Raw genomic sequence first — 10,733 nt, forward strand, 5'->3', positions numbered from 1 at the left:
GAAGGAGTAACAAGACAATGGAATACTCAATCAATAGCAGGACACAAGGAGGCTCAGAGGAACAGAGGAATCTTGGGGTGTTTGTCCACAGATCCAAGAAAGCAGCAGGACAGGTTAACAGGGTAGTTAGGAAGGCATATGGGACACTTACCTTTATCAGTCGTTGCAGAGCAGAGAGGTTATGTTGGAACTGTACTAAACGTCAGTTAAGCCACAGCTGGAATACTGTGTGCAGTTCTGGCAACCTCACTATAGGATGTGTTTGCACTGGAGAGGGTGAAGAGGAGATTCACCAGGATGTTGCCTGAGATGGAGCATTTGAGTTATGAAGAGAGGCTGGATAGGTTCAGGTTATTTTTAAGAGAAGGCTGAGGGGAGAGCTGATTGAGGTGTATAAGATTATGAGGGGCATGGACAGTGTTCCCCTTTATTGAAGGGTCAATAACAAAGGGGTTAATTTTAAGGTAAGGCAGGAGGTTTAGAGGGGATTTGAGGAAAAGGTTTTTTATCATGCAGAAGGTGGTGAGAGTGTGGAATGCATTGCCTGAAAGGGTAGTAGAGATGGAAAATCTCACAATCTTTAACAAGTGCATGGATGAGCACGCAAAATGTCATAATATTCAAGGTTATAGGCAAAGTGCTGGACAGTGATATATGTGTAGATTTAGTGTAGTTTTGTCAGTTCAAGCTCAATAGGCCTCTGCTATATGGCCCGACAGCACTGCTGAGTGGTCCATTCTTCTACTGATCGTATGCGTGTTTAAGAGAGGGTGAGGGTTGGGGCACCAGTCTGAGAATGGCAGCACAATCTGCATAAACTACATGAATCTGGCACACCCTCCTAATACCCATGCTACTGACCTGCCCAAAACGGCATCCAGTCCAGGATACAGTTGGAGTGAGGGAGAATAATAATAATCTTTATCATTGTCGCAAGTAGGCTGACATTAAAACTGTAACAAAGTTACTGTGAAAATCCTCTAGTTGCCACACTCCGGCACCTGGTGCATACATCATTCTGGTTGCAAATCGGTACCCAAAGTGGCTAAACATGCTCAATATTTTCAACCAGATACTCTGTAGTGGTTCCCTTAATGCCCTGCAGTAACTTTGGCAGAGAGGGGAACACTGAATGGAAGAAATAAACAGCTGTTTAGACTATTTCTCCAGGAATTCTGTCTGCAATCATCCACCAAATGTACAGCAAGAGGTAGGGGAAATTCTATTCCAGAGTGCTTAGTCTCCTCATTGCAAGACTCAAACCATCTCCAAACCCACTTCAGTCACATGTGAAGTTCAATATAACCCTGTTATTGGGCACCCCTGGCCTTTGAACTGTCCGTCAAAGCCAATCAGGGATCCTCTCCACTCAGAGGTCTCACACTTAGTTCTATTGAAAGCCGCACACAGTGAAATGCTCCAAAATCTTTTGTGTGGGATATTATTCCAATGCTGCGAGAAAGCGTGCAAGCTCACTGCCTGCCACAATAACATTAAGAATGAACTGCTGAGTGGGTGAGAGCAACACTCTGAGAATGGGTCGAAGTGCAAATACACTGAGCTCCGTTGTTGCTGCACCTGGGTGTTGGTCAGTGAGTTAGTTGCAGCCACGGTTAGTAGATAACAGTATCCGGTCATCCGCTGCAATGGAATCGCAATGCTGTCCTCGTACTTTCGCCAGGGATTACGTCTTTGCTACTGCAATGAATCCTCAATGTGTCATTTCAAGAAATTGCGCTAAAATTACCTCATGGCTAACATTTCGAGTCAGGCAGGGAGAGGGATTAGGGTAAAAAATAGTAAAATGTGTAACATAGGGTGATCACAATGCACGGATAAGCCGTGCTACATGATTTCACCAACTCACTCTACTGCCAAAGTTTAAAAAAAAACAATACGAACATTTACTGTAACTCACTAAAAGGGCCAGCAATGTATTTTCTGGGGGTTGATTTAATTGTGCCGGAGTCAGAAACAAAAAGATCACTCCACCCCGTGAGGGGGCGGGAAGAGAATCATTCTCAAAACAGCGTTAATCATTTGCCTTCAAGTAAACCCTGGAGACGAGAGAGAGAAAAAGTGCAAATAAATGTCTGCCGAGGAGTGGCATTTAAACAAAAAGAACGCGGAGTCCTGCCTGACCCAAGGTAAACTGTATTTTCCAACATGTACAAGCCCAGGTACACCATTGCGGGGGGGGGGGGGGGGAGGGGTAACTCAGGTCGAATTTCTTCACCAATTAATTGAACTTCCAACATGTTTAAAGACCCAATTCCTTCCATTAAATTGCTACAAAATAATTATTTATGAGCTCCTGCACATTTGTTATTTTTTGTTGTTGCCTGGAATTAAATAACGTTTTAATGCTAGTTGTGACTTTAGTGAGGAGTCTCAAAGTTCTGAAAACTTTAAAAACTGAAACTTACCACTGGTTTTCTCCATGGTCAATCAAGGATCACGACTGCAAGTAAATGAAAACGACGGACTTACAGGGGCATGGCGAAAGAACAACGCTGACACCGATCAGGGACCCCAGTTACTCAGTCTCCAAGACAGTATGAGCATCCTCCTGAAGTTTCTCTCAACGTTGCTCTTCTCAAGAGCCACAAACACGGAGAGCCCACTCTGGGTCCTAGCGCCCTCGATGCTCTACATGGATAGTTCTATAGAATCCCTACAGTACTGAAGGAGGTCATTCGGCCCATCAAGTCTGCACCGACCATCTGAAAGAGCATCCTGCCTATGCCCACTACCCTACCTACCCCCGTAACACTACCCAACATTCACAGCTTTGGACACTCTAAGGGGCAATTATTTTAGCATGACCAATCCACCTAACCAGCACATCTTTGATTGTGGGAGGAAACCAGAGCACCCAGAGGAAACCCGCGCAGACATGGGAAGAACGTGGAAACTCCACACAGACAGTTACCCAAGGTGGAATTAAATCTTGTTCTCTTGCGCTGAGGCAGCAGTGCTAACCACCGTGCCATCATGGGGGAATTGACATTCACAACTTCGAGGATATCGAGAATACGTAGCAAAACTACTCAATGTAATTCACTTGACCAATGAAGAAGGAATTAATGGATATTTATCATGTAGATACTGGTTAGAGTTGGTGACCGACAGGAATACACACAAAAGAAGGCCTGTTAAAGTTTCACTCGTTTTATTCTGCTTCAGCACAAACAATTCAATCATGCTTTCATATAATAGAAAATGGTTTAACCCCCAACTTTAAAATCTGAAAACTGGGCCAAACCGTGTACTCCTGAACTCCAGAAAAGTTGCCATTTTGTCAATGCCCTGTTCCATTCATTAGAAGCTGATGTTCCTGAAATAGAAGTTGGAATAATAAGATTTTTAAAATCTGGTTTGATTGAAAAACTAACTGTATTTTTTTCTTATCTCAATAAGTTAACCTTTTGTTGTTCAATATTATTTAATTGATTTTTTGATGAGACCATCAATTCACACGACATGTGGTTAGAAGTGAACAGTGGTTTTAATCGTCTTACAACAGAGCCTGCCTGTGACACGATGGACTCCAGATGAACTGCAGGCAGGCTCTCAGCATCAACCTTTATATTTCTGGTTAGGGGGGAGGAGCTGTGGGTGGAGCCAAGGGTGGAGCCCAGTACAAACTCCCGTACACTCCCACTGCATCTCCCCCTAGTGGCAGAGCAGCGCAACCGCTCGTGTGCCGAGCTTACAGAGACATAGTAATACAGTGTGAATTAAGCTACTGTGATTCACCACATTCACCCCCTGTAAAAAAATCAAGTCTGGCGGGGTGGTGGCTTACAGATTGAGTCTGTCCGGTGGCCGAGTTGTCCGCTGTGATCGGCGGAGCACTGGGGTTGCAGCCCCTTCTGGTGGCTGGATGAGCACCGTCGGTTGGGGTACGATGGCGGACTTCGACGGCGATTCCGCTCGAGCTTCGTACCCATCTGGTTCGACTGGGGACTGGGGGCGCTGGGAGCTAGCTGGCGCGGGCGCGCAAATAAAATGTAGCGAACTGGTAGGTGCAGGGGCGTGGGGGGCGAGTTGGGTGGGATGTAGTGTGAGGGGTACCTCGGTGGTGGTAGTGGGGGGGTTGGATCCCGCAGGTGTTAGGTCCCGGAGGGATACAATGTCCTGACGGCCGTCAGGGAACACTACGAAGGCATACTGGGGGTTCAAATGCAGTAGGAGCACTTTCTCTACGAGTGGGTCAGTTTTGTGCGCCCTGACGTGCTTCCGGAGGAGTACTGGGCCCGGTGTCTTCAACCATGCCGGGAGCGAAACCCCCGTGGTAGTGCCCCTGGGAAAAATAAAGAGCCACTCGTGAGGGGTCTGGTTGGTAGCGGTACATAAGAGGGACCTAATAGTGTGGAGCGCGTCGCGGAGGACTTCTTGCCAATGGGAGATCGGGAGATTCCTGGACTGGAGGGTCAGTAGGACGGTTTTCCAGACCGTTGCATTCTCCCTCTCCACCTGCCCATTCCCCCTGGGGTTATAGCTGGTAGTCCTGCTCGAGGCGATGCCCTTGCCGAGCAGGTACTGATACAGCTCGTCGCTCATAAAGGACAAACCCCGATCGCTGTGTACATAGCTGGGGAAACCAAACAGGGTGAAGATACTATGCAGGGCCCTAATGACTGTGTGGGAGGTCATATCGGGGCACGGGATAGCAAAGGGAAAATGGAAGAACTTGTCTATGACGTTCAGGAAGTACACATTCCTGTTAGTCGAGGGGAGTGGCCCTTTGAAATCGATAGCGAGGCATTCAAAGGGCCTAGAAGCCTTGACCAGGTGGGCCCTGTCTGGTCTGTAGAAGTGCGGTTTGCACTCCGCGCAGATCGGGCAATCCCTGGTGATGGCTTTTACCTCCTCGGTGGAGAAAGGCAGATTTCGGGCTTTAATGTAGTGGGCAAGCCGGGTGACCCCTGGGTGGCAGAGGTCATTGTGGATGGTTCTTAAGCGGTCGCTCTGTGCGCTGTCACACGTCCCGCGGGACAAGGCATCTGGGGGCTCGTTGAGCTTCCCCGGTCGATACATAATATCGTAATTGTAGGTGGAGAGTTCGATCCTCCACCTTAGAATTTTGTCAGTTTTTATTTTGCCCCTTTGCGAGTTGTCAAACATGAAGGCAACCGATCTTTGGTCGGTGATGAGGGTAAACCTTCTACCTGCGAGGTAGTGCCTCCAGTAACGAATAGCCTCCACAATGGCTTGTGCTTCCTGTTCGACTGAGGAGTGTCGAAGTTCCGAAGCGGAGAGGGTATGGGAGAAAAATGCGACTGGTCTCCCTGCCTGATTTAGTGTGGCTGCTAGAGCTACCTCTGAGGCATCGCTCTCCACCTGGAAAGGGACGGATTCATCCACCACCCGCATGGCAGCCTTGGCGATGTCCTCCTTGATGCAGTTGAAGGCCTGGCGAGCCTCAGCTGACAGGGGAAAAAGTGTGGCCTTAAAGAGTGGGCGGGCTTTGTCTGCATATTGAGGGACCCACTGGGCATAATACGAAAAGAATCCCAAGCACCGTTTGAGGGCCTTGGGACAATGAGGGAGAGGGAGTTCTAAGAGGGGGATCATACGGTCCGGGTCGGGACCCAGGACTCCGTTTTCCATGACATAGCCGAGGATGGCTAGTCTGGTCGTGCGGAAAACGCATTTCTCCTTGTTGTATGTGAGGTTAAGCTTCTGGACCATCTGGAGAAATCGGTTGAGGTTGGCATTGTGGTCCTGCTGGTCATAGCCGCAGATGGTGACGTTATCCAAGTACGGAAACGTGGCCCGCAGTCCGTACTGGTCCACCATTCAGTCCATTGCTCGTTGGAATACCGAAACCCCATTCGTGACGCCAAAGGGGACCCAGAGGAAGTGAAAGAGGCGGCCATCGGCCTCAAACGCCGTGAAATGGCGGTCCTCCGGGCAGATTGGGAGTTGGTGGTATGTAGACTTCAGACGCACCGTGGAAAAAATCCGATACTGGGCGATCTGATTCACCATGTCTGCAATCCTGGGGAGGGGGTACACGTCGAGGAGCGTAAACCAATTAATAGTCTGACTATAGTCTATGACAATGCGGAATTTTTCCCTGGTCTTGACCGCCACCTGAGCTCTCCAGGGACTGTTACTGGCCCGACCCCTGAGTGGTTGGCGCCACTCCCCTATGCCGGGACCCCCCGTCACGCCGGGTAGGGGAGAATCCCGCCCACAGTGTGAATTACGCTACTGTGATTCACCACATTTTTAAAATTGCTTTAGGAGAGGATACCCAGCTAATGCTTATATCTATTCATCCAAGTTGACTTTGCTTAGTGAATGGGATAGAACTGGAGAAGCTCTCTTTGTGACCAAGTGATGATTTCCCCTCCAATTTTCAGTTCCCTTATAGGAACTAACTTCTGGTGCAATTATTTACCAATGGAGAGCTTCACCGCAAAGACATCATCCGTCAACACTTGTATTTGCCACCACAAGATGTTGGATAGAAATCAGAAAAGGAATTCTGATCTGGGGTTGCATAAATCAGTAGCAGTGATACTATTGCTGCCCCTGCTTAATTTTAAGTAGTTTAGCACAGTATTCTTCAAACTTTTTTTCCAGGGACCCATTTTTACCAACCGGCCAATCTTCAGGACCCAACCCGGCCGACCTTCATGACCTGCGCCAGCCGACCTTCGCGACTCATGCCGGCTGACCTACGCGACCCATCATTTTCTCTTACCTTGTTTGCTGCTGACAAAAATGGAGGAAATGGTTTTGGGGCCCTTTGGCCCTCGTACACGCTCCTCCAATGGAACCTGTTGGATGAAGGTGAAGCCTTCCAGTGTCGGAAAGTATGGAGTCTCCATCTGTCCAAATTTCAGCATTTTTTCCCGTTAAAATTTTATCAAATAACCCCCGCCGAACTTGTAAAAAAATATAAAAATAAAATGAATAAAATAAATGAAAAAAAAATTAAATGAATAAAATAAACAAATAAAATGAATAAAACCTCCCCGAACCTGGAAAACAAAAAGTTGCGACCATTTAAAAAAACGGCCACACTGTGCATGCATGCCCGATCATCGGTGCGCATGCGCAGTGCGGCTGCATTTGTTTACATGTTTGTGGCCATTTTGAAGGCCGCTTGCAGTCGCCGTTTTTAACAGCCGGCTACTGTGGCTGTTACGCGCGGATCTGCACGATCGGGAGCGCCGCGATGGACGGCTCCGCGACCCATATTCGGGTCACGCCCCCGAGTTTGACGATGCCTGGTTTAGCATAAACCGGGTGTCAGGGCTGGGAACCTATGTTGTGTATATCTCAGTCCAATTCTCTGTGGCACAATTACTTCCTAATGTGTTAAGAAGTTAAATAAATTTGTTCACTCTGCAATTTAATTGACCTTAAAGGGATGGTGTCAGCATATAACAGGAACATTAGCATGACCACTTTGTTACTGCAGCTTGGAAATATACCGCCATTCCTTTACTGTCACTGGGTCAAAATCCTGCAACTCCCTCCCTAATAGCACAGTGGATGTACCAACACCTCATGGATTTCAGTGGTTCAAGGAGGCAGCTCACCACCACTTTCTGAAGGGCAATTCGGGATGCTGGCCTAACCAGCAAAGTCCACATCCCATAAAAATGTATTTAAAAAAATGGTACCTGCAGTTGGAACATTGCAAATACTTTTCATTTGGCTTTCATAGTTTTTATTCCATTTATTAAAAATTAAAACATTGCAAATGCCAAATAAAATGATTAATAGTAACATATCACCAGTTATGTCATTACATTACCAGCGTTGTGTATAACTATGGCCAAGAATTCCAGCTGAATCCTATATATGGAAACATTATCAAGATTGGCATGACCCTTAACTTTTATGCAGCAGGATGCAGCAAATGTCATCAGCAATATTCCACAACTTAAAGTCCATTAGGGCAGCATGGTGGCTCAGTGCTGAGCACCTCATGGCGCCGAAGACTCGGTTTCGATCCCGGCCCCAGGTCACTGTCCGTGTGGAGTTTGCCCATTTGCCCCGTGACTGTGCGGACCTCACCACCACAATCCAAATAAGTGCAGAGTAGGTGGATTGGCCATGCTAAATTGCCCTTAATTGGAAACATTTAAAAAAAAATTAAAGTCCACTGTTATATCAGGAATGCCACCAAGGTTCTTTACACCAGATGGAACAGGTTTGCACACAGTCAGAGCAAAAGCAAGATGAGATAGCACTTGGCGCTGTATGAATTAACAGCTTCCTCAATGTGCAAGGTGTTTTACAGACTGCACCCCAACAGGCTTGCCTGCTCCACATTACCAGCTTGACAACTTTCTGAATGGAATGAAGTTTCATTTCCTTGACATCCATTTTTTCTTGTGACCACAGACAGCGGTGCATCATGTAGATCTGTTCCTGAGGCAGCAATCATGACCCATTCTGCCTGCCCTGCCTTTATTTCAACCAGATAGTCAGGTTAAAGCCTGGCACCTAGACCTCTGTACCACTGACACTATCATCGCTGAGTCGACTATCAATATCCTGGACGTTATTACTGTATTGAAGAGAAACTGAACTGGCGCAATTATATAAATACTGTGGCTATAAGAGCAAGCTACAGGCTGGGAAGTCTGCAATGAGTAAGTCGCCTTATAGTTCTGGTGACCTGTTAGTGCCATTGGGCAGGTAACCACCGTGCACATCATTTCAACAGCTGTAGAAAATCAACCCCATGACATAATCCACAAAAATGACAGTAGACGTTGAGACTTAGAGACTCTTGAAAAATGTGGCCAATATTCCCCAAAGTTTGTCCACCATCTACAGCGCACAAATCGAGAATGTAATGGAATATTGTACTTACCTGAATTAATGCAGCTCCGGCAACTCTCTAGAAGCTTGACACCACCCATGATGAAGTAAACTGCTTGATCAGCACCTCATCTAGCACCTTAAACATTAATTCCATCTGCCATGAGTGCACAGTGGTAGCAGTGTGTACCATAGTTTTATAATAATCTTTATTAGTGTCACAAGTAGGCTTACATTATCATTGCAATGAAGTTACTGTGAAAATCCTCCAAACACCTTTGTCCAGCATGAATCTAATAATAGATTTCATCCTTCTAGGCATAGAAACATTAGATTAACCCCACCTATAATAATAATAATTAATAATAATCTTTATTAGTTTCAAAGTAGGCTTACATTAACACTGCAATGAAGTTATTGTGAAAATCCCCTAGTCGCCACATTCCGGCACTGTTTAGGTACACAGACGGAGAATTCAGAATGTCCAATTCACCTAACATGCACATCTTTCGGGGCTTGTGGGAGGAAACCCACGCAGACACGTGGAGAACGTGCAGACTCCACACAGACAGTGACCCAAGCTGGGAATCGAACCCGTGTCCCTGGCGCTGTGAAGTAATGGAAGCAACAGTGCTAACCACTGTGCTACGGTGCCGCCCAGATTGCACTGCAGCAACTCTCCAAGGCTCTTTGACAGCATCTTCCAAACCCCAAATGTTACCACTTGGAAGGACAAGTACAGTAGATGCATGGGAACACCACCACCTTAAAATTCCCCTCCAATACACACATTATCCTGACTTGGAAATATAAAGCCATACCTTCACCTGGGTTCAAATCCTGGAACTCCCTCCATAACGGCCCTGTGGGTGCAACTCCACCACTTGGACTGCAGAAGTTCAAGAAGGCAGCATATTCTCGTGGGAAATTAGGGATTGGTGACAAATGCTGAGCTTGTTCATCCCATGGATGAACAGAAAATTAGAAAAATAGGATGGGCAATTACTCCTTAATGTTTATTCATAACATCACATAATTGTGGGCGTCTGGCGCAATCATCCCTGGACCAGCTTCTTAGCAGAGCAGTAAAGTTTTCTGTGCCCTCATTTGGTGATAGGCCAGCAGCACGCATTAAACACTGGTAGCCGGCCTTGAAAATAGTTCTGGTGGCCTTTTAGGGCAGGTAACCGCCATGCACATCATTTACATAGCAGTAGAAAATCAACTCCAATATGCCATCCTCACAAATTGCAGTAGATGTTTAGTCTTACAGATTCTTAAAAGACCTGACAATATTCTTTATATGCCACTTTTTGGGAGGAGGGGGGGTCAGGCAGCTGAACTGTAATTGGTAACTTCTCCTGTATGATATAAAATGGACACTGGACCTTAGTCAAGATTTAACTTTAGTAGATCAATAATATCATCGTATTCCCGTACCAGCCTTCCCAAACAGGCGCCGGAATGTGGCAACTGGGGGCTTTTCACAGTAACTTCATTGAAGCCTACTTGTGACAATAAGCGATTATTATTATTATTATTAACAATGTTTCTTGACAGTTGTTTTCAAAGTACTTTCAACAAAATAATAATTCCCATAGTTAGACGTCCAGACTTTGTGGTGGAAATGAGGGTGAGACGTCCACATTATTAGTCAACTGAAACCGACAGCAACCTCTTGAGTCTACATGCGCAGAATAACATGTAAATCCTGAACATTCTGTCAGTGATGAAATGAAATGAAATGAAAATCGCTTATTGCCACGAGTCGGCTTCAATGAAGTTACTGTGAAAAGCCCCTAGTCGCCACATTCCGGCACCTGTCCAGGGAGGCTGGTACGGGAATCGAACCGTGCTGCTGGCCTGCTTGGTCTGCTTTAAAAGCCAGCGATTTAGCCTGGTGAGCTAAACCAGCCCCATTTTGAGCTAAACCAGCC

At 46.4% G+C, this 10,733-nt stretch overlaps 1 protein-coding gene across 1 annotated transcript in view; it reads right to left on the reverse strand.

Moving 5' to 3' along the window:
• The window catches only part of afap1l1a (actin filament associated protein 1-like 1a), a 220,486-nt gene extending 217,794 nt beyond the window's left edge, over positions 1-2,692 (reverse strand). The window contains exon 1 of the mRNA XM_038795505.1: positions 2,427-2,692. Within this exon, the coding sequence (XP_038651433.1) occupies positions 2,427-2,442 (16 nt within the window). The 5' untranslated portion in view covers positions 2,443-2,692. The remainder of the gene's footprint in view (positions 1-2,426) is intronic.
• Between the last annotated feature and the right edge of the window lie 8,041 nt (positions 2,693-10,733).

Source organism: Scyliorhinus canicula, chromosome 4 (assembly GCF_902713615.1).
Source record: "Scyliorhinus canicula chromosome 4, sScyCan1.1, whole genome shotgun sequence".
In the NCBI taxonomy this organism is placed as follows: Eukaryota; Metazoa; Chordata; class Chondrichthyes; order Carcharhiniformes; family Scyliorhinidae; genus Scyliorhinus; species Scyliorhinus canicula.